Source organism: Dendropsophus ebraccatus, chromosome 13, assembly GCF_027789765.1.
Source record: "Dendropsophus ebraccatus isolate aDenEbr1 chromosome 13, aDenEbr1.pat, whole genome shotgun sequence".
NCBI lineage: Eukaryota > Metazoa > Chordata > Amphibia > Anura > Hylidae > Dendropsophus > Dendropsophus ebraccatus.
The window spans coordinates 1810457-1835485 of NC_091466.1; the positions used below are offsets into that span (position 1 = coordinate 1810457).

The 25029-nt window shown below is 48.4% G+C and overlaps 1 protein-coding gene across 1 annotated transcript in view; it reads right to left on the bottom strand.

Annotated features, from left to right (window-relative positions):
• The window catches only part of RUSC1 (RUN and SH3 domain containing 1), a 43813-nt gene extending 25228 nt beyond the window's left edge, over positions 1-18585 (bottom strand). Inside the window, exons 1-2 of the mRNA XM_069950367.1 lie at positions 18571-18585; positions 1680-3320 (exon numbers count right to left, since the gene is read on the bottom strand). Of these exons, the coding sequence (XP_069806468.1) occupies positions 1680-3138 (1459 nt within the window). The 5' untranslated portion in view covers positions 3139-3320; positions 18571-18585. The remainder of the gene's footprint in view (positions 1-1679; positions 3321-18570) is intronic.
• Between the last annotated feature and the right edge of the window lie 6444 nt (positions 18586-25029).

The following is a 25029-nucleotide window of genomic DNA, read 5'->3' on the forward strand; positions in this document are numbered from 1 at the left end:
GAGTGGAGATACACAGGTGTATAGGAGAGGGATGAGATACATGAGAGGAGTGGAGATACACAGGTGTATAGGAGAGGGATGAGATACATGAGAGGAGTGGAGATACACAGGTGTATGGGAGAGGGATGAGATACATGAGAGGAGTGGAGATACACAGGTGCACGGGTGAGGGATGAGATACATGAGAGGAGTGGAGATACACAGGTGTATAGGAGAGGGATGAGATACATGAGAGGAGTGGAGATACACAGGTGGACCGGTGAGGGATGAGATACATGAGAGGAGTGGAGATACACAGGTGGACGGGAGGGATGAGATACATGAGAGGAGTGGAGATACACAGGTGGATGAGAGAGGGATGAGATACATGAGAGGAGTGGAGATACACGGGGAGGGATGAGATACATGAGAGGAGTGGAGATACACAGGTGGACGGGTGAGGGATGAGATACATGAGAGGAGTGGAGATACACAGGTGGATTGGAGAGGGATGAGATACATGAGAGGAGTGGAGATACACAGGGTGAGGGATGAGATACATGAGAGGAGTGGAGATACACAGGTGTATAGGAGAGGGATGAGATACATGAGAGGAGTGGAGATACACAGGTGTATAGGAGAGGGATGAGATACACATTATTTACCCCCCCCCCCAGCTCTGGCACAATGGGGGCCCCATTAGCGGCTGTGACATCGCAGAGCTGAGATGGTTGAGCGTCTTGTGTCTTGGGTGGGCACGCCACTGCCAGGCATTAGTATGGGAGGGGTGTAGAAGAGAAGGTGGGTAACCTGTGTCCTGGGGGTCCACCAGAGCTTCATGGCCTCCCGTCAGCCGGATCAGGGTTCTTCTCCTTGGAAACATTGGTGACTGCAGAACAGCGACATCTGGAGCGTCCAGCAGTGGCAGCAATGTGCGGTGAGGAGGGGAAGAGGCCCCCAAAGGGGACAGACGGGGTGGGAAGCCGGGGTACCAGGGCAGCTGGGCCAGGCCAAGGGGACCGGGGTAATCAGAGCTGCAGGGGGGCATGGGGGGATATAGGTAGAAGGGACGCAGGTTAGGGGCATGGAGCACAACATTAGAGGAAGACAAGGTCACAACAGCTACAGCACCAAGAAGGTCACAGCATGAGATGTGTAATATAAAGGAGTCACATGATCCCAGTCATGACATGAACACATGGCGCCAGCAGAGGGTGCAGTAGAGCAGAGGCAAGGAGCAAGTGGAAGGGGGTGGGGGAGAGATGGGAGGACGGTTAGTGTCACCACAATGGTGAAGATATTGGCTGAAGGCTGCCTGACCTCCATGTTATGTACACCAGACCCAGCCACCCTACATCTGTGTGGAAGAGACTCGCCTGCTTCATCCCCAGGGGTATGCTCCCTAACAACCAGAGCAGCCTTCAGCATTCTGACGGTTTCCCTTTGAAAAAAAAGGCAGTTCCCACTCCCCATTGACACCTGGGCCCTTACTGTCATCTCCCACCATGCATTTCATTGTTCCCTTAACAGGCCATGCCTTACTCATCTCTATAATGTGCCCCTGTGTCCTACCCATCCCTAGCATTATAAGCTCGGTGAGACTGAAGGCTCTACACAGGATATCTTGAGGGTGGGAACTATTGTATATGTCACTGGTGTATAATGGTGAGCAAGCTGTGGCAATATGTGCAGGTTTGTACCTTCCCGGCCTCTCCGGTCGCCTCCGTCCGCCATCCCTCGTGTCCAGGCCACTGTTGTTGTCGGTGCAGCCATGCTCTCTAAACTATCCTCTTGTCTGATATAGGTATTTCTGATAGATGGAAAGTTGTCCATCAGGCCGGACTGTGCGTGATCCCTCCTTGATGGTATATTGGCATTGGGTGGAGTCTTGGAGCGCTGTGGACCCTGTCTCTGGTCATTATGCCCTCCAGTCCTAGCCCATTCCTCTGGTTCTGGTCTTGTAGTAGGGAGCTGCTGAAAGTCATTGGGTTCCCAGGAGGCACTGAGGACCTCTTCTCTATAGGGAAGCTCTGTGGTGACCTCCATAGAGGTCAGTCTCTCTTCATGGACCTTTATCTGCTGCACACTCTGCTTGTTCAGTGTGTTGCGATATCTCAGTTCACGGAACGTGGTGACCTCCTTTCCTGTTGGTAAAGGGTGGGTTTGCGGTTCTTGAACTTCATGATAAAAAGCAGAGGCGGTCAGCTCATTGATTGGCGGTTGCTCAGTATCTGGGGAGAAGACAATTAGCCAATCACTCCTGTCCTTTTTTGGCTGTGATGGCGGCTGTCCCCCACTCCTCCTTCTCCTCAGGGCCAGCTCATGGAATGAAGTGATCGTCTTCTTTGGGGTCGGTGTGAATGTATTTTCTTGAAGAGGTAATCCTGGCACGGCGTCCTTCTCTGGAGGACATTGTTCTGCACATGTGCTCTCTGCCTGTCCTGTATTGTTTGTTTGGACTTCGGGCTCTGCAATAGTATCGCTGTCCATGGAGGAAGACCCCGATCTTTCTATAAGGGTATTACTATTACTATCCACCATGGAATCGGAGCCCCAGTCTATGAATGGTGGGTCCTCTTCTTCCTTATTATTGTTGTTAGTCTCTTGGTTGTTGGTATTAGACGAGTTAGAACTGAGTGTTCTATTTGATGAAAGACATAAATCCCTGGGGGATAAAGGACCTTCTGTGGCTGCATCCAGAGGAATGATATCTGGCTGCTGATCCGGTGTGTCCAGGCCATCCTGAGAGTATTCTTTATAATACATGGAGGCCGGAGAATCATCCAGAGTAAAGTCTGAAGAACTGCTACTGTCCGTGGAAGGAGACGAGAGAGAGAGTGGACTCAACGGCAGATCATCAGGTGACAAGCACTCATTGCATATGATAGTGTCCAGATCTTCCAAGGAGCTGTACTGTAAAGAAGCCTCTTGTCTTGGGTGTTGGTCACAGCACTGACATGGCATTGATGGGTCATTGGAGTTGGGGTCCACCATTGTTGTGTCTTTCCAGTTGTGGTGACATCCATCTTTCACGCCTGTGCCTTGATTACCAAGAGATTCGTTTACGTCGGGGTGCATTGATAGGAGAACCCCGAGGGACACGTGCTGTTGATGGACATAGTTGAGATTGCTCAGAAGGGCTTTTCTGGAAGCCAACATTGTGGAATCTGCTCTTGGTATTTAGTCACAATGTGAATAAGAATCAGGGGTTTTCAGGTTGGTGACGGTAAGACATTAGTCCAGTGGAAGGATCTGGCTGAACTTGTGGTCGTAGTTATTCTGTCTTTCTATCTGTAGACAGGTTCCGCTAGTGGCCAAGCACCCATGGTCCTAATGGTTTCCTGTGGGAGATAAGAACCAGGCAGATCCAAGATGAGACGATTTATCATGTCCAAACAACCATAAAAACAAATATTGTCCACAAACGGCTCACATAGGCAGTGGACTTCAAGCTCACGAGCTGTCGACCAAATCCACACAGCTAAAACACACACATATAAGTAGCAGGGTAGATGCCAGAACCTACATCGTCTTAACTGGTGTGGGAATATGAGGGCAGATTGTTATAAATAGCTGTCATTTGTCCTCTGCCCTGGTGTATGTCATCATATAGAAACATAGAAGATTGTCGGCAGAAGAAGACCACTGGGTCCATCTAGTCTGCCCTTTTAGTATTTCCTTTCTTATTATCTTAGGATAGATGTATGTTTATCCCAGGCGTGTTTAAATTCTGTTATTGTAGATTTACCAACCACCTCTGCTGGAAGTTTGTTCCAAATATCTACTACTCTTTCAGTCAAATAATATTTTCTCACGTTGCTTTTGATCTTTCCCCCAACTAACCTCTCACTGTGTCCTCTTGTTCTTGAGCTGTTTTTTACTAAAAACACTTCCCTCCTGAACCTTATTTAGTCCTTTAACATACTTTTCAAACATGTTCCCCCTATAACATATATAAAGGTTTCAAACATGTCCCCCCTTTCATTACTAATGATGAAGAGGGTGGGGAGAAGGGACGAAGGGGTTGTGCAAAGTTAGGGCACAGATACTCCCGTTTGGCACGGGGCTTCAAGTTTAAAAGTATTTTTTTATGACAATAACTGCATCACCTGCCGAACGGACCCCAGAACAGATCTTGGATTAAAAGCAGCTATCCGAAGGTACAAGTGGTTTTGGGGGGTCAGATTGTGGGTACAGAGTCGCTTCAATACTTATTACACCTATTACACCAACAGAATATCCGAAACAGACTATACACAGAGGACAGGTCATAAAGAAAAGACAGATTTCTCCTCTTTTCAAATCCATTCCTGGCTTTGGCTTAAAAAAATCTGTCAGATAATCTGTTGGTGTAATGAGGCCCTTACACTTACACATGAGCGCTTATGTATTCATGTGTAGGGGGCGATAAGGAGAGATGAAAATGTATGTCGGAGAACAAGTAATAGGGTAGACGTTACAGTGCTCAACTTTAAACTGGCAATATATCTTGGTTTGTAATATTACCTATATACCTTCAGTAGCTGTCACCTCAGCAGATGTCTCTCCTGATGCCTCCATACACATGAACCCTCCACACGCTAGGTGTTTATGAATGGAAAGGCAGGAGGGCAATCCCTTGTTAGATTCCTCTGTTCTCTCCAGATTTCTTTGGTGGAAGCCTATTACACGAAACGATTATCAGCCGTTATGACCTAATATCGTCTTGTGTAATAGGAGACAACAGTCAATCGACATGAACGATGTTGGTTGATCCTTGCAGTCGTTTGTCTTTCAACATGTTGAAAGACAAACGACTAATGTAGCGGCGATCTGCTGCCGTCGCTCTGTGAAATAGAAGCAGCTGCAGCAGACCACTGCTATCTGCTATTGGCTGCCCGGACAATCAAGCAATCTCCCGAGCAGCCCCCCTGCAACTCCCTGCAGCCCCCCTCTGCCGATGCGTGTAATAGCGCCAGCAGCCAGCGGGGAACGAGGAGCAAGCGAGCACTGACAGCGCTTGTTTGCTCCTCTCTGTCACCCCGTGTATTAGGGGTTTAAAATCAAATTGATTAGGCAAGTAAAATTCAATGTCTGATCCTTCTTAGATGTGGGATTAGAGTTGAAAGTCCCCATACGAATTATAGTCTCTATTGTCTAAGGAGGTCTGTGGTAAGCAGTTTTACCATTCTGTTTCTCAATAAAAATGTTGAAGATGACAAGGGCTATTGGTCTTGCTCCGGTAATGGAGTGCTGCCATTATCCCTGCCCAACTCTAGCCATGATTATGGAACCCTGACATAGTGATGACAGCGGGAAATCAAGGAATATGACTGGACGTAAGAAGAGAAGTGGAGGGCCTAGAGCTTAACTGTGCAGAAACATTAAAACCTCACAGCTTGTTAACTTGGACTCACAGAGCAGGGTCGAAACAAGAAGCCTCCACCGAGACCGGCCAATACAAAAAAATAAGAAAAGGCTGCAGATAATGAAGAAAAGGGCAACTGACAGAGAAACTTAAGTGTCAGGTGTCTGCAAGAAAGGGAGAAGCATTTGTGGGGAACAAGGAAGATACAGCAGGGCGTATGTTCAGTATAGTTGAGTAGTAATGGTCTGGGGGGATGAATCCTAAGAAAGTCCATGACTCTGTCCGGATGGATCTTCATTTTACAGTGACCCTGTGCCCTCTGGATAGATCTTTATCCTACAGTGCCTCTCTCCAGTGATGCTGTGCCCTCCGGATAGATCTTCATCCTACAGTGACTGTCCCGTGATGCTGTGCCCTCCGGGTGGATCTTCATCCTACAGTGACCCTGTCCGGTGATGCTGTGCCCTCCGGAGGGATCTTCATCCTACAGTGACTCTATCCGGTGATGCTGTGCCCTCCGGATAGATCTTCAGCCTTCAGTGACCCTGTCCGGTGATGCTGTGCCCTCCGGATAGATCTTCATCCTACAGTTACCCTGTCCGGTGATGCTGTGCCCTCCGGATAGATCTTCATCCTACAGTGACCCTGTCTGGTGATGCTGAGCCCTCCGGATAGATCTTCATCCTACAGTGACTCTCTCCGGTGATGCTGAGCCCTCCGGATAGATCTTCATCCTACAGTGACTCTCTCCGGTGATGCTGTGCCCTCCGGATAGATCTTCATCCTACAATGACCCTGTCCGGTGATGCTGTGCCCTCCGGATAGATCTTCATCCTACAGTGACCCTGTCCGGTGATGCTGTGCCCTCCGGATGGATCTTCAGCCTACAGTGACTCTGTCCGGTGATGCTGTGCCCTCCGGATAGACCTTCAGCCTACAGTGACTCTCTCCGGTGATGCTGTCCCCTCTGGATAGATCTTCATCCTACAATGACCCTGTCCGGTGATGCTGTGCCCTCCGGATAGATCTTCATCTTACATTGACCCTGCCCGGTGATGCTGTGCGATTTCCCCCCCCCCCCCCACTAGACACCAGGGATGGGCTGCAGTAAGTAATCGGATGCAGCTGTTTGACAGCTGCATCCGATTGCTTAATTAGCAGGCACGGTCCGATTGCACCCGGGACTGCGACGGTTCAGAGCGGGGGACCGCCACACGGCACCGCTCTGAACATCCCTAGCGGGCCCAGGACATACAGGTATGCCCAGGGTCGCCTAGTAGTTAATCTGAAGCAGCTGAGTCAATGAGGCGTGGCCTAGAGTGTCTGTGCCCTAGGCCTACTACGCCTCTCCCTTCTTCCTCCCCACCCTCCTTGTCATTAGAAAAGCCCCTGGGCAGGATTTCTCCTATTCTCCTGTTATATCCCATCCATCACACTGTACCCGCCTCCCCATACTCCATATTAGGGATGAGCGAACCGAACCGGTATGAACCAGATTTGTTACGAACTTTGCAAAAAGTTCGGTTCGGTACCGAACCGAACTTTCAAAAGGTTTGTGAAGAAGTTCGTTAAAATCGCAACGGCGTCGCAAAACTGTACTTTAATCAGAGAATAGAACAGGCTACAAGGGATTATTACTCCTATAATCCTTTGTATCCTGCTATTATGTGAATATCAAGGTGTGTGACGTCACTCCAGGAACAGGAAGTGCCTGAGCGTCCATGCTCTTTCTCATTGTGTGTCTAGACTGCAGAGAGAGAGGAGATGTACGTTAGGCAGAGAGGGAAAACACATAGATTACATATCCAAACAACTGGATAAGTACAGGGAGAGATAGAGAAGGAGTATATATTGTTTGTGAGAGAAGCAGGAGAGAGGAAGATAAAAAAAAAAAAAATCGCAAGATCCAGGGAAAGCTTGATAAGCCCATACATAGTGAAAGAGGCTGAGAAATCAAGAGTTAGGTAGAGAGAGGGAGAGATAGCCATCTAACTCAAAAATCGTGATATCTAGGGAGATAAAAAAAAGAAATAGGGAGAGAAAAGTGAGAAGACTCACTCAGGACACGTAGCATTGAACCAGCTACTGTTCCGTGACAGAGAGGAGACGCTAGACGTTTGTTTGTTTGTGATCCGCTGTTCTAGGTGTCAGCGCCTCACAAAAGCTGTCCGTTTGTGCTCTGCTAGTTGCCGTCAAACCCCGCTAGCTGCCCGCAACCAAAAAAGTTTTAAAAAAAAAAACCTTCAAAAAAAATAAAAAAAAGTTTGTTTGTTTGTTTGTGATCAGCTGTTCTATTTGAGACGAAGTCAGCGCCCCACAAAAGCTGTCCGTTTGTGCTCTGCTGGTTGCCGTCAAATCCCTCTAGCCACCCGCAACCAAAAAAGTAAAAAAAAAAAAAATTATTGTTTTTTTTGGGATAACCTGTAAATTTCTGCTTTGCTGGGTGCCTCCAACCCACAAAGCAATAGTCACTGAAAATTTGTGCCTTCTGCCCGATAGATTATTTCTTTTTCAAAATTTACACCAACCAAAGAACTATGTCCAAGCGTCCTACTTCCAGCACTTCCCAGGCAAGGACTGCAACGGCAGGCGGTGAGGGTAGGAGAAGTGGCAGCACCAGGCCCGGCGGCAGCCGGGGCAACAGGCGTGGCAGCAGGGTGCAGCTACCCCAGACACCCAGTGGTTCTGTAAGAACCACACAGCCAGCGGTTCTAGATTGGCTTACCCAATGCTCCACTTCCACCGCCCAAAGCTCCCAAACGAGGTCAGCTGGATCATCCGACACCACCCTTACATGGGACGGTCAGTGACAGTCCTTTGCCCCGTCCCCTGTTATTACTATGCCACTCACCTCTGGGGCACCTTCTGCCAGGGAACTGTTGGCAAATCTTGATTTGCCTTTGGATTCTCTACCACTTTTTAGTGATGATGATGATGAGGAGGAGGTAGTCCACCAAAGGCAGCAGGTGGAACGTGCAGAGACTGCAGAGGAGGGGGTGGCTGTAAGCCAGGGAGGGGCATCCAGTGCCACACCTGAGATCCTGTCCCAGCCACTGGAGGACAGTAGCAGTGGTGGTGATGATGATGTCGCCGATCGGACGTGGCGCCCCCAAGCACCATTATCCTCAGTGTCATCAGGGGAGGAAAGTGAGGTGCTACCGAAGCAGCAACATCCCACTGGTGCAAGGAAGCGAGGCACAAGAGGGAGGGGTAGCAGACAACCTACCAGGCAGAGTCCCTTACCTCCAAGTCTTGGTCCTGAGAGGGGACCCTCAGGCAGCAGTGGCAGCCAACAGGCCGCAAGACCCCCCGTGGCTGGCAGCAAACCACGGTCCTCTGTCATCTGGCAGTTCTTTCGGCTGGGGACAGATAAGCACATCGCTCTGTGCCTGCTGTGCAACGAGAGGGTCAGTCGTGGCAGGGGTGATAATCTTGGGACAACATCCATGAGGAAGCACATGGAAAGGCAACACCAACAGGCCTGGAAAAAACGTGACCCCAATACCACCTCCTGTCAGGATGCACCATACACTGCAGATCCCATCATGCAGCATCCTGTCACTGCAACTCAGGCCTCGTCAGCCTCAGTTGCCAGCAGCAGCACAGTCTCACTGCCATGTACACCCCTAATGAGGCAGCAATCCCTGACCGAGTCCATGGGCAAACGTCAGGTGTACTCCAGCAGCCATCCCATGGCACAGAAACTGGCCGGACACATGGTTAAGCTGCTGATGCTTCAGTCCCTGCCATTTAATCTTGTGGACTCCCAGCCTTTCAGGGATTTCATGGCGTGTGCGCACCCCAGATGGCGAGTCCCCAGCCGCCACTATATCTCGAGCAAAGCTGTCCCATCACTGCACAGTTATGTGAAGAGAAAGGTTGGCGACTCATTGGGACTCTCGGTGTCCAAGACCGTGCACCTGAGTGCTGATGTCTGGTCCTGGCAAGGCCAGTACATGGCAGTTACTGCCCATTGGGTCAACATCCTCCCAGGAGACCATCAGGAAGTTGGCCCATTCTTGCCACTGTCACCTCCATGGTGCTTTAGGGGGCCAGCAGCGGGTAGCACAAGTTCTGCCTCCACCACCACTGCAGTCCAACCTGACACAGTGTCTTACCACCGATGTCAGGCCCACCGCTCTCAGGCTGTCCTCCATTTGGTGAGCCTGGGTCAACGAAGCCACAGTGGGCAGGAGCTCCTTCAGACCATCAGGGAGGAGATAGCTGAATGGCTGACCCCACGTCGACTAACGGTGGGAAGTGTCGTAGCGGACAACGGGAGGAACATTGTCTCTGCAGTTCAGCGGGGAGGGCTGACTCATACACCTTGTATGGCACATGTGATCAACCTCATAGTGCAGAGGTTTCTCCGATCATTTCATGCACTACATGACCTTATGAGGATGTCACGTAGAGTGTGCAAACATTTCAGCCACTCCTACGCTGCAAGGAACACCCTGCTCAGAATACAGAGACAGCGCAGAGTATGTCCCAACATCGGCTAATCTGCGACGTGCCAACCCGCTGGAATTCTGCCCTCCATATGCTCGACCGCCTGTACGAGCAAAGGTCAGCCGTAACAGACTACCTCATTGGGCAATCAGGCAGCTTCACGCCACACTGCGACTTTTAAATAACACACTAGCAGTTAATGCGGGAAGTCTGCCAATAGTTGATCCCTTTTGAGGACGCGACTCTCTTTGTGAGCAGGCAGGACTATGGGATCAACGACATCATCCCACTCCTCCATGTTCTGGAAAGTGCGCTGAGCAACATCATCAGCGAGGATTCCCAGGCCACAACTCCAAGGCTGAACATCGCCTTGAGCCCAGAGCTGGATGAAGTGCAGATGGAGGTTGAGGAGGAGGAAGATGTCTAAGCCCAGCCATTCCGCACACCGCCACCTGGCTTCTCTGCCTCTCCGGATTGTGGACATCCGCCAGAGGGACCAATACTGGCTGGCCACCCTGTTGGACCCTCTCTTCTGCCGCAAAATGGTAGAATTCTTCCCGCCATCACAGAGGGAGGCTAAACTGGTGTACTACAGGGACATGCTCACCAGTCAGTTGGTCTCAACTTACCTGCGAGACCAGCCAGGTTCCCAGACAACATCCTCTAGGGGGGAACCAGCGCGCTCCACTCCCACCACCACTAGTGGAGGCGTCAGAAGTTGCTACAGCCTGCAAGCCCTCATGAGCGATTTTATGCAGCCAGCTGGTGAAGAAAGGACACAGCACCGGACTCATGGCGTTGACCAGCATAAGCTCAGCCACCAGGTCACTGCCTACCTTGATTCTACCCTGCCCCAAAGTGTCACCGACCCCGTGCAGTACTGGGCAGAAAAACTCGAGATTTGGCCTCAACTGGCAGAGTTTGCCTTGGCTCTGCTGTCCTGCCCAGCCAGTAGTGTGGCGTCCGAGAGGGTATTTAGCGCGGCGGGTAACATCATAACACCGCAAAGAACGAGGCTCTCTTGCCACAGTGTGGAGATGCTCACTTTTGTTAAGATGAATCGTGCCTGGATTACATCGGATTATACCACCCCCCTGCCTGATGTGAATGACTAAGTCATCAGTCACCCGTTTTGCATGGCAATCCGTGTGTCCAAGAAATTGACCTTGATATCCTAAATATGTGCCCAACGTAAAAATCCGTAATTTAACTTAAGTAATGTTCCCCCCTTAGACCCCAAATTTTTTTTTAAAAATCACCTTAAAAATTCCCAACTTAATTCGGATACATTTGAAATAACAGATCCCCATTTCCAAATTTGATGGCCATGGTGTGTTGGCCATTTAACATCTCCACACCAGATTAATGCCTTGTACCAGTGCACCGTCCAACCCATACCCCAAGAACAGTAGCAACCCTAAAATAATCCCCACGACTATGCTTCAAAAAGTGTGGATTTCACCTTTTGTGAACTATAGCTGTGGGGTTCTATCCCTGGCAGCTGTGCCAAGGAACACTACTCACCGTTTTGTGAGCGGGTACTAACTGTTCTTGAGGTATTTTGTGGATATTATGAGAGTAGTGAAATCTTGCACCACAAATCCCGATGGGGTTCTTCTGTGTGCAAATTATTTCACGCCTCTCATGCAGTCACGCGAGGAATAAGGCTGTCTATGGGGTATATATCACGGAGGCTGCTGTCCTTCAACTTTGATATAAAAAACCACCACAGTTAGTTACAGCAACAAACAGTTGCTGAAAGGCCGGTTATCTTGCCTTTTTTACGGGGGCCTTTACAATAGGAGGCTTTTTTTGTGGTTCCCTGCTGGCTAAAATCCACAGCGCATCGTTGGCTGATTTTATGCCACCTTCAGTACTATGGGACTGGGCGCAAATACCCAGTTCAGCGCAGAACTGCGTATGTCCGGCCGGCACCCTAGTACTGAATGCCATTTGGTGAACGGTATAAAAATGCCCTGTGGATTTTACTCAGCAGACCCGCAGCCACATGTGAAGGTACCCATAGGGTGAGGTTTTTTGGGAGTGACAAAAGCGAGGGTGGGAGGTCACTCCCATACCCCATCAGGGGTTTTTCCCCTACCCACTTTAAAAGATAAGTCCAGGCAGTCAATAACTTTCTGTACCCTTACTTGACCCAGAAACTTATTAATTGACCGGACTTATCCTTTAAGCCAGCTGGTGACAGCACTTAAAAAACACAAAAGCATACATCCATTGTATTGGACGCTACACCCGGTTAGGACATCAAACTGGTGTTAAGAAAAAAATATATATATATGTGTATCGCCAACAGCCATAGGCCCAGATTCAACAGGTTTGACACCAGAGTAGTTGCGTCAATTTGTAAAGCAAGTGCAAGTGAGGTGTCAATTTAATGAAAATTGGACACGTATTTTTGGATAATGGAACTGGGGTAAAGCCTTCCTGAATCTGTACCTTTTTTAAATGTCCTTTCTTCACCTCATGCATTCTGAGGGTGAGGTTCTCTGTCTATTTTACCGTATCCGTATCCTGCTAGACTAGGTGTAATGTTAGAGGGGGTGTTTTTTAACGTTGACTGTCCTGTGCTGAACTCTACATTAACATGTTGTCATGTTTAAAGAATGATTTTTACACACATGCATATCCTTAGCTTCAAACTTTAGTTGTCTGTACTAGGTCCTTCTGGGGCCAAAAGAATACTACTCCTACTAATGCCCCCACAGTCAATTGTTTATTTGGAAACATACTGGGTGGAATCTGCCTTCTCAGCTTGTCTGTTTGTAACAATACTAGCCTGGGAGCCATCAACTGCTGCCTTCTCCTGCTCCTCAACTGGTCTGTTTTAAATAATACTGACATGGAATCAATCAAATGCTGCCTCCTCCTCCTCCTCCTCCTCCTCAAGTAGCCGCTCCTCAATAATACTGGCCTGGAATTGATCAACTGCTGCCTCCTCCAGCTGCTCAAGTAGTCTGTTTTTAATTATACTGGGCTGGAATCGATCAACTGCTGCCTCCTCGTCCTCAATTAGCCTCTCCTCCATACTCCTGGCCTGGAATAGATAAACTGCTGCTGCCTCCTCCTCAAGTAGCCTCTCCTCAATAATACTGGCCTGGAATCAATCAACCGCTGCCTCCTCCTGCTGCTCAAGTAGTCTGTTTTTAATTATACTGGCCTGTAATCGATCAACTGCTGCCTCATCCTCCTCAAGTAGCCTCTCCTCGATAATACTGGCCTGGAATCAATCAACTGCTGACTCCTCCTGCTGCTCAAGTAGTCTCTCTTTAATTATACTGGCCTGGAATCAATCAACTGCTGCCTCCTCCTGCTCTTCTAGTAGTCTCTTTTTAATTTTACTGGCCTGGAATCGATCAACTGCTGCCTGCTCCTCATCAAGTAGCCTCTCCTTGATAATCCTGGCCTGGAATCGATCAACTGCTGGCTCATCCTCCTCAATTAGCCTCTCCTTGATAATCCTGGCCTGGAATTGATAAACTGCTGCTGCCTCCTCCTCCTCAAGTAGCTTCTCCTCAATAATACTGGCCTGGAATCGATCAACTGCTGGTCCTGAAGTAGTCTGATTTTAATAACCCTGGCCTGGAATCGATCAACTGCTGCCTCATCCTCCTCAAGTAGCCTCTCCTCAATAATACTGGCCTGGAATTGATGAACTGCTGCCTCCTCCTCCTCAATTAGCCTCTCCTCCATAATACTGGCCTGGAATTGATCAACTGCTCCCTCATCTTCCTCAAGTAGCCTCTCCTCCATAGTACTGGCCTGGAATTGATCAACTGCTGCCTCCTCCTCAAGTAGCCTCTCCTCAATAATACTGGACTGGAATCAATCAACTGCTGCCTCCTCCTGCTCTTCTAGTAGTCTCTTTTTAATTATACTGGCCTGGATACAATCAACTGCTGCCTCCTCCTCCTCAAGTAGCCTCTCCTTCATAATACTGGCCTGGAATCGATCAACTGCTGCCTCATCTTCCTCAAGTAGCCTCTCCTCAATAATACTGGCCTGGAATCGATCAACTGCTGCCTCATCTTCCTCAAGTAGCCTCTCCTTCATAATACTGGCCTGGAATCGATCAACTGCTGCCTCATCTTCCTCAAGTAGCCTCTCCTCAATAATACTGGACTGGAATCAATCAACTGCTGCCTCCTCCTGCTGCTCAACTTGTCTCTTCTCAACAATACTGGACTGAGAGGCGAGCAATCTACTGCTGCCTCCTCCTGGTTCTCGACATCCTCCTTGTAAACTTTTTTTTCCAATATTTTTTTTCACTATTTTTTTTCAAAAGTTCGCTCATCCCTACTCCATATACCTCCTCCTATGTCCTGTTATATCCCATCCATCACACTGTACCCCCCCCCGTATCCTCCATATATTTCCTCCTATGTCCTGTTATATCCCATCCATCACACTGTACTCCCCCCCCCGTATACTCCATATACCTCCTCCTATGTCCTGTTATATCCCATCCATCACACTGTACCCCCCCCATACTCCATATACCTCCTTCTTTGTCCTGTTATATCCCATCCATCACACTGTACCCCCCCCCCGTATACTCCATATACCTCCTCCTATGTCCTGTTATATCCCATCCATCACACTGTACCCCCCCCATACTCCATATACCTCCTTCTTTGTCCTGTTATATCCCATCCATCACACTGTACCCCCCCCCCGTATCCTCCATATACCTCCTCCTATGTCCTGTTATATCCCATCCATCACACTGTACCCCCCCATACTCCATATACCTCCTTCTTTGTCCTGTTATATCCCATCCATCACACTGTACTTCCCCCCCCCGTATCCTCCATATACCTCCTCCTATGTCCTGTTATATCCCATCCATCACACTGTACTTCCCCCCCCGTATCCTCCATATATTTCCTCCTATGTCCTGTTATATCCCATCCATCACACTGTACCCCCCCCCGTATACTCCATATACCTCCTCCTATGTCCTTTTATATCCCATCCATCACACTGTACTCCCCCCCCCCCCCCCCGTATACTCCATATACCTCCTCCTATGTCCTGTTATATCCCATCCATCACACTGTACCCCCCCCCGATACTCCATATACCTCCTCCTATGTCCTGTTACATCCCATCCATCACACTGTACCCCCCCGTATACTCCATATACCTCCTCCTATGTCCTGTTATATCCCATCCATCACACTGTACCCCCCCCCGTATACTCCATATACCTCCTCCTATGTCCTGTTATATCCCATCCATCACACTGTACCCCCCCCCGTATACTCCATATACCTCCTCCTATGTCCTGTTATATCCTATCCATCACACTGTACCCTCCCCCGTATACTCCATATACCTCCTCCTATGTCCTGTTATATCCCATCCATCACACTGTACCCCCCCCCCGTATACTCCATATACCTCCTCCTATGTCCTGTTATATCCCATCCATCACACTGTACCCCCCCGTATCCTCCATATACCTCCTTCTATGTCCTGTTATATCCTATCCATCACACTGTACCCTCCCCCGTATACTCCATATACCTCCTCCTATGTCCTGTTATATCCCATCCATCACACTGTACCCCCCCGTATCCTCCATATACCTCCTTCTATGTCCTGTTATATCCCATCCATCACACTGTACCCCCCCCCGTATACTCCATATACCTCCCCCTATCTCCTGTTATATCCCATCCATCACACTGTACCCCCCCTGTATACTCCATATACCTCCTCCTATGTCCTGTTATATCCCATCCATCACACTGTACCCCCCCCCGTATACTCCATATACCTCCCCCTATCTCCTGTTATATCCCATCCATCACACTGTACCCCCCCTGTATACTCCATATACCTCCTCCTATGTCCTGTTATATCCCATCCATCACACTGTACCCCCCCCCCGTATACTCCATATACCTCCTCCTATGTCCTGTTATATCCCATCCATCACACTGTACCCCCCCCGTATCCTCCATATACCTCCTCCTATGTCCTGTTATATCCCATCCATCACACTGTACCCCCCCCCGTATACTCCATATACCTCCTCCTATGTCCTGTTATATCCCATCCATCACACTGTACCCTCCCCCGTATACTCCATATACCTCCTCCTATGTCCTGTTATATCCCATCCATCACACTGTACCCCCCCCCCGTATACTCCATATACCTCCTCCTATGTCCTGTTATATCCCATCCATCACACTGTACCCCCCCACGCCCGTATACTCCATATACCTTCTCCTATGTCCTGTTATATCCCATCCATCACACTGTACCCCCCCATATACTCCATATACCTCCTCCTATGTCCTGTTATATCCCATCCATCACACTGTACCCCCCCATATACTCCATATACCTCCTCCTATGTCCTGTTATATCCCATACATCACACTGTACCCCCCGTATACTCCATATACCTCCTCCTATGTCCTGTTATATCCCATCCATCATACTGTACCCCCCCCCGTATCCTCCATATACCTCCTCCTATGTCCTGTTATATCCCATCCATCACACTGTACTCCCCCCGTATACTCCATATACCTCCTCCTATGTCCTGTTATATCCCATCCATCACACTGTACCCCCCCCCCCCCCGTATCCTCCATATACCTCCTCCTATGTCCTGTTATATCCCATCCATCACACTGTACCCCCCCGTATACTCCATATACCTCCTCCTATGTCCTGTTATATCCCATCCATCACACTGTACCCCCCCTGTATACTCCATATACCTCCTCCTATGTCCTGTTATATCCCATACATCACACTGTACCCCCCCCCCCCGTATCCTCCATATACCTCCTCCTATGTCCTGTTATATCCCATCCATCACACTGTACCCCCCCCCCCGTATCCTCCATATACCTCCTCCTATGTCCTGTTATATCCCATCCATCACACTGTACCCCCCCCCGTATACTCAATATACCTCCTCCTATGTCCTGTTATATCCCATCCATCACACTGTACCCCCCCCCGTATACTCCATATACCTCCTCCTATGTCCTGTTATATCCCATCCATCACACTGTACCCCCCCCCGTATACTCCATATACCTCCTCCTATGTCCTGTTATATCCCATCCATCACACTGTACCCTCCCCCGTATACTCCATATACCTCCCCCTATCTCCTGTTATATCCCATCCATTACACTGTACCCCCCGTATCCTCCATATACCTCCTCCTATGTCCTGTTATATCCCATCCATCACACTGTACCCCCCCCGTATACTCCATATACCTCCTCCTATGTCCTGTTATATCCCATCCATCACACTGTACCCCCCCCGTATACTCCATATACCTCCTCCTATGTCCTGTTATATCCCATCCATCACACTGTACCCCCCCGTATACTCCATATACCTCCTCCTATGTCCTGTTATATCCCATCCATCACACTGTACCCCCCCCGTATACTCCATATACCTTCTCCTATGTCCTGTTATATCCCATCCATCACACTGTACCCCCCCGTATCCTCCATATACCTCCTCCTATGTCCTGTTATATCCCATCCATCACACTGTACCCCCCGTATCCTCCATATACCTCCTCCTATGTCCTGTTATATCCCATCCATCACACTGTACCCCCCCTGTATACTCCATATACCTCCCCCTATCTCCTGTTATATCCCATCCATCACACTGTACCCCCCCCGATACTCCATATACCTCCTCCTATGTCCTGTTATATCCCATCCATCACACTGTACCCCCCCCCGTATACTCCATATACCTCCTCCTATGTCCTGTTATATCCCATCCATCACACTGTACCCCCCCTGTATACTCCATATACCTCCCCCTATCTCCTGTTATATCCCATCCATCACACTGTACCCCCCCGTATCCTCCATATACCTCCTCCTATGTCCTGTTATATCCCATCCATCACACTGTACCCCCCCGTATACTCCATATACCTCCTCCTATGTCCTGTTATATCCCATCCATCACACTGTACCCCCCCCGATACTCCATATACCTTCTCCTATGTCCTGTTATATCCCATCCATCACACTGTACCCCCCCCCGTATACTCCATATACCTCCTCCTATGTCCTGTTATATCCCATCCATCACACTGTACCCCCCCCTGTATACTCCATATACCTCCCCCTATCTCCTGTTATATCCCATCCATCACACTGTACCCCCCCCCGTATACTCCATATACCTCCCCCTATCTCCTGTTATATCCCATCCATCACACTGTACCCCCCCGTATCCTCCATATACCTCCTTCTATGTCCTGTTATATCCCATCCATCACACTGTACCCCCCCCGTATACTCCATATACCTCCTTCTATGTCCTGTTATATCCCATCCATCACACTGTACCCCCCCCGTATCCTCCATATACCTCCTTGTATGTTCTGTTATATCCCCCCCCCCCGTATCCTCCATATACCTCCTTGTATGTCCTGTTATATCCCCCCCCCCCCCCCCGTATACTCCATATACCTCCTCCTATGTCCTGTTATATCCCATCCATCACACTGTACTCCCTGGTATATTCTGTATACATCCTGTCCCTTATCTCCTATATACACACTGCATTGGAGTCAGGTGACATATATATCCAGCCGTGTGTGTGTGTATATATATATATATATATATATATATGGGACATATGATCTCCCTCTTTTCATTATGGAGATATCTGGTAGCTATAATCCATCAGCATGGCGTCCTCATATACAGACACAAGACCTCATCCATAACATCCAGCTCCTCCACCCACATCCACAGTACCTGATGTCCCCGAGGAAGGTGGCGGCTTCACTGCATCCAGGAATGGCAGGACCAGGGGAGGGGATCAGCATCTACAGGGGAGGGGATCAGCATCTACAGGGGAGGAGATCAGCATCTACAGAGGAGGGGATCAGTATCTACAGGGGAGGAGACTAGTCAGTATCTACAGCGGAGGGGACCAGCATCTATAGGAGGGGGGGGGGGGTTGGTCCCTGCTGTCAGTGTCTACATGGGGGGAGGCTGTTTGAGCCTCTATGGGAAGGGTACAACAAAGCATCTACAGGCAGTGAATTGGCATCTAATAGGGGGGATCCTTGGTATCAGCATCTATGGAAATGGTGATCTGCTCTGCATCCATGGGGGGAGCCAGGGGCAAGACGGGGGAGGACGGCATTAATAATGAAAAGGGCTGGTCATGCTTACATGTGTCAGCACTAGGACCATGGAGACTTAAGGAGGTGGGAGCCAATGAACTGAGGAAGATCCAGCACCCGGAGGGTGTTTTCTTAAAGTGAACCTGTCATTATTCCTGTCTCTGCACTGCTGTCATCTCTTTCCGTTTTCTAGTTTAGTTATTTTTTTATATCAAGTTTTCACAATTTAGAATTATTGCGATTCAGTGGTGACCTCCATTTTCCAGAGAGTAAGGATGTCATGTGATGGGTAAAGGTGCATCGTGTCATGTGATGGGTAAAGGTGCGTCGTGTCATGTGATGGGTAAAGGTGCCTCGTGTCATGTGATGGGTAAAGGTGCGTCGTGTCATGTGATGGGTAAAGGAGCGTCATGTGATGGGTAAAGGTGCGTCGTGTCATGTGATGGGTAAAGGTGCGTCGTGTCATGTGATGGGTAAAGGTGCCTCGTGTCATGTGATGGGTAAAGGTGCCTTGTGTCATGTGATGGGTAAAGGAGCGTTGTGTCGTGATGGGTAAAGGTGCGTCGTGTCATGTGATGGGTAAAGGTGCATCGTGTCATGTGATGGGCAAAGGTGCGTCGTGTCATGTGATGGGTAAAGGTGCCTCGTGTCATGTGATGGGTAAAGGTGCCTTGTGTCATGTGATGGGTAAAGGAGCGTTGTGTCGTGATGGGTAAAGGTGCGTCGTGTCATGTGATGGGTAAAGGTGCATCGTGTCATGTGATGGGCAAAGGTGCGTCGTGTCATGTGATGGGTAAAGGTGCGTCGTGTCATGTGATGGGTAAAGGAGCGTCATGTGATGGGTAAAGGTGCGTCGTGTCATGTGATGGGTAAATGTTAAGGTTAAATTAAGATGTTGACCCCTCTCTATGGAGAAAAAGTCAAATACCCAGGATAAAGGATGGTTATCAATTGATAGCTAGAGCTGTAACCTGCAGTATTACCAACTCGTCACTTATAAATCACGGACACAGATAAGACAATGTATCATGATTATAAGCCTGGATAATAATGGCCACGTTTTATTATGGTAATCACATTTTATAGTCAGAATATGGGGCGGTACTACTCATTCATATGAAATATGTAACATCTAATACAGGGGGGGTTCCAAGTCACAAGACACATACATGTCACACTCTGATAGGCCAGTCCATAAATGGTCATTAGCTTCCTGTTCGGCGCAGTCAGGGTGGTATAACGTGAAAAAGTTAAAACAAAAACATTCTTTGCACTGATAATAAAGGATGATTCTCAGGGCCCAAATGTAACAAACAGTCTGGTTTCTTCTGAAAATGTCCTTGAAACTGAAACTGATAAGGACTTGTACGACATAGTTCATCATTCCTTATTGTCTCCATGTATCAGAAGTCTCAAGGATAGAGGAATTTCCCAGACATTAGAAATCATAAGATTAACCCTATCAGGAACTCTATACTTTTATGTGCCGATGCTTCTAATACAAAGGCCTGTATATATATATATATATATATATATATATAATGTGTGTAGTCATATAGGTACGGTGCAGGTAGGTAACATCGCATTATCTGGCCTTATCAGTAAAGGTGCGTCGTGTCATTTGATGGGTAATGATGCATTGACTTGGTGAACTAAGTGGTCGAATTTAGGTTTCTAAGTCCACAATGACACCTCAGAAATTGATGCACACCTCTGCAATGCAACTACAATGAAAGAGTGTCCAAGCTGGACACGTGGCTGGAACTGTACCTCTCCACCTAGGAGGTGCTGGCCTGCCCTGCCGCCAGTGTTCTCTCTAAAGGGGATTTAACGCTGATTATCAAAATGAACAGCCACTGGATTGACCCAGACTTTGTATCTGTAAGGGTGGAAAACAGCAAAGCATGAAGTGTTCTCAAGCTCTGACAGACAATTCCAATGAACCCCTATCAATCCAACAAAGTGTATGAAGTGCATGGTTCAGCTAATTTCCTCCTCCTCCTCAACCACCGGCTTAATGGGCCATTATAAAAAAAAAAAATTTAGGTCAAATGACACACGACTCAACCCAGGGGCGTCCATTTTAATGTTTGGAGAGTTGACCTTAAGGGACTTTCATTAGATTTTTCCCAGGCCTCAACCCAGGGCATTTTGGATAGTTGATGTAAAGGACTCAAATTCAATTTAGACTCAACCCAGGGTTCTAATTTTTTTGTAAATGACTATGGCGAAAAACCCCACTGGTGGAGACAGGTCAGAGAAGATGGAGCAGAAGAAGTCAGTGACTGTATCCCATGAGTAGAGATTAATGGAACTTTCGGACTTTCGGTCCGAAAGCCACTCACTCCAGTGCGATGCCTGCGATCCCGGGTGCGTAGTTGCGCTCCCGGGAATCCGTGGGCAGGATCTTCCAGGGAATTCAAGATACATTCCCTGGAAATCCAGGGAATGTGTCTTGACTAGCAAATACGGACAGGACAAGAGACAGTGGGCCCTATCACTGAGTCCACCCACTGACCCTGCCTGCTGGACTCAATCGACCCTAGGCGGTCACGGACAACCCCGAAGACGATCCCTACGCTATGTAAGTAAAACACTGAACAAGACAGACAAACATGACACAAAAGAGTAGTGAACAAGCCAGGTCAAACCACACGAGCAATTCAGTACAGAATTGGCAATACAAAGAATAGTCACAAGTCAGGCAGAGGTCAGAATAACAATAGGTCAGCAGAAAGGAATTAGGACGGGGTTCGCAAAAGTAGACAGGGGGGGAGCTGGGACCAGGGATTAACCTAATAGCCAGCGATATGCAACTGGCACTGACTTAACTTTATACTGTATCAGGAGCCCGGACCAAAGACTAATTGGTCCGGCCTCCTGAATCCAGCCACATTGCAGCTGGTGCACTGCAGGCTGAGTGGCAGAGAGGGACCAGGCTTAGACGGATTGTATACATGAAATTGTCTAACCAGACGTGGGGCATTCATATCCCTGCTGGGAACCCACGTACGCTCTTCTGGGCCAAACCCTGTACTGCAGAGACCCTTGTACCCAGCGAGAATTCAGAATTCTTTCTATCTCATACTCCAACTCCCCCTAGATGAGCAGGAGGAGAAGATGGCGCATCCGGAGGAACATACTTTTTCAGAAGTGCTTTATGGAACACATTATGTATGCGAAATGATGCAGGCAGTTTTATCAGGATTAATTACCTCCATAATGGTGTATGGACCGACATACTTAGGTGCCAGTTTAGCGGATTGAACCCTTAACATCAAATTTCACGTGGACAACCAGACCTTTTCTCCTACTATGTATTGATGGCCAGGTACGCGTCTTTTATTGGCATGTTTTTTGTACTGCTCTTGGGCTTTAACCAGGCTCTGATGAGCCTGGGCCCAAACTGTGCACAGTTTAGAAAATATGGCTTCAGCGGAAGGGTAAACTGACTCAGCAGCATGAGTAGAGGAATACCTAGGATTGAAACCAAAATTATCAAAGAATGGTGACGTACCAAGTGAGCGTTGTTCATGATTATTTAAGGCAAATTCAGCTAGAGAAATAAAATACCTCCATTTGTCCTGAGCATCAGCCATGAAACATCTCAAAAACTGCTCCAGAGACTGGTTAGTCCTCTCGGTCTGTCCGTTAGTCTGCGGATGGAAGGCTGATGAGAAGGATAACGAGATGCCTAATTTTTCACAAAACTCTCTCCAAAACTTTGCCACAAACTGGACACCCCTGTCAGAAACAACATTCTCCGGGATGCCATGTAAACGCAAGACATGATTAATAAACAACGTAGCTAAAGTACGAGCATTTGGCAGTTTGGATAGTGGAATAAGATGACACATCTTGGAAAATCTGTCCACAACTACCCAAATAACAGTCTTCCCTCTGGACAAGGGCAGATCCGTAATAAAGTCCATCGAGATATGGGTCCATGGTCTCGTAGGAACCGGTAGAGGGTGTAATAACCCCTCTGGTGGCCTTCTAGGGACCATGGACCTAGCACAAGTTTCACATGCATCAACAAAAGCTTTCACATCACGGGCCCAGGAGGGCCACCAGTAGTGTCGCGAGAGCAAGAACTTGGTTCCTGCCACCCCTGGGTGTCCAGCCAACACCGAACCATGAATCTCCTCTAAGACCCGGAGACAAAGATTCGGAGGCACAAACAAGAGCTCGGAGTATTACGGGGTGCCAGGGACTGAGACTCAGCAATCAGGGATACAAGGTCCTGTTGTAAGACGGACACCACCACACCAGGGCTCCAAATCGTATCGAACTGGTTCCTGGGATGATTTTCAATGCCAAAACTACGGGACAGGGCGTCTGCCTTGACATTTCTGGAACCAGGCCAGTACGTGATCTCAAAGTTAAACCTGGAGAAGAATAGAGCCTACCTGGCTTGACGTGGAGTGAGACTTTAGCACTGTCTAAATATACAAAATTTTTATGATCAGTAAGCACGACAACCTTATGTTTGGCACCTTCCAAGAAGTGCCTCCACTCGTCAAATGCCATCTTAATGGCCAATAATTCCCTATTGCCAGTATCGTAATTACCCTCTGCCTGAGAGAATTTCCTGGAAAAATAAGCAACAGGACGAAGGTTGGTAAGGGTGTTAGAACCCTGGGATAGTACTGCCCCCACCCCTACCTCGGACGCGTCTACCTCCACAATGAAAGGATGATCAACATCAGGCTGAGCCAGCACTGTAGCTACTGTAAAACATTGCCAAAGTTTATTGAATGCCTTTACCGCCTCAGGAGACCAGTTGACCAGGTCCATCCCCTTCTTAATCAAATCCGTAAGGGGTTTGGCCACCAGAGAGAAATCTTTAATAAATTTTCGATAATAATTAGCGAATCCCAGGAACCTTTGTAGTGCTTTCAGGTTATTGGGTCGCTCCCAGTTTTCAATGGCCGTAACTTTAAGGGGGTCCATACCAAAAGAATTTGGGGTAATATAGTAACCCAGAAAGGATACCTCCTGGATACCAAACTGGCACTTCAAAAACTTGGCACACAGGTTATTCTGTCTCAGCAGCTCCATTACTGTACGTACATGTAACACGTGGGACGCCCAATCGGGTGAAAAAAATCAAAATACCATCTAGGTAGACAACCAGGAATTGACCCAAATGTTCCCGGAATATGTCGTTCACAAAGTGCTGGAAGACCGCCGGAGCATTACATGGCCCACAAAAAATCCTGCCCCCAGAGGAGAAGACGACGGACATATATGGCCCTTGCGCAGACTGTCCTTTATATACTCTCGCATAGCTTCTCTCTCTGGGCAGGACAGATTAAATATTCGACCTCGAGGGTATGTGGCACCGGGAACTAAGTCAGGCACAGTTGTACGGTCTATGGTGTGGCAACCCATCTACCGCCCTTTCATCAAGAAAATCGGATAAGAATTCCGGAATCTTCCCCTCCCCAGGGGAGCATCCCGCAAAAGACACAGCTATACAGTGAAAAGCGCACCCAGGCCCCCCACCGCACAAGTTCCCTGCTGGTCCAATCAAAGACAGGATTATGTGCTTCCAGCCAGGGCAATCCCAAAATGACATCAGACGACAAATTATGCATAATAAGAAACTCAAGGTTTTCAATATGGACCGACCCCACCTTAACTTCCAGACATGGGGTCCTATATAGTACATCACCTTGGGCAAAGGGGGCAGAATCTGCTCCAGTGACATTAACTAGATTCTGAAGCAGCAGGGGACATACCTCTAAGTCTGAAAAAAACATAGGGTTAATGAAATTCGCAGAGGCTCCAGAGTCAATCTGGGCATACCCACTAATATTTTTACTCCCCAAAACCAAAGAAATAGGTAACAACACTTTATTTTTGAAGGTTACCTGTGCGCCTGAGAAACCCCCTCGATAATCTCTCAGGCGCTAGAGTTTTGCGCCGGTGGTCCTGGCCTGGACGAACATTCTCGAACTCGATGACCTGTCTTCCCACAGTACAGACAAGAGATTGTTCTGTAGCCGATGCGTAGGTCTGACCTTGGAGTCAGTGGAGTCCACCTGCATTGGCTCTTCTGGCGTGGGTGTAACAGGAGAAG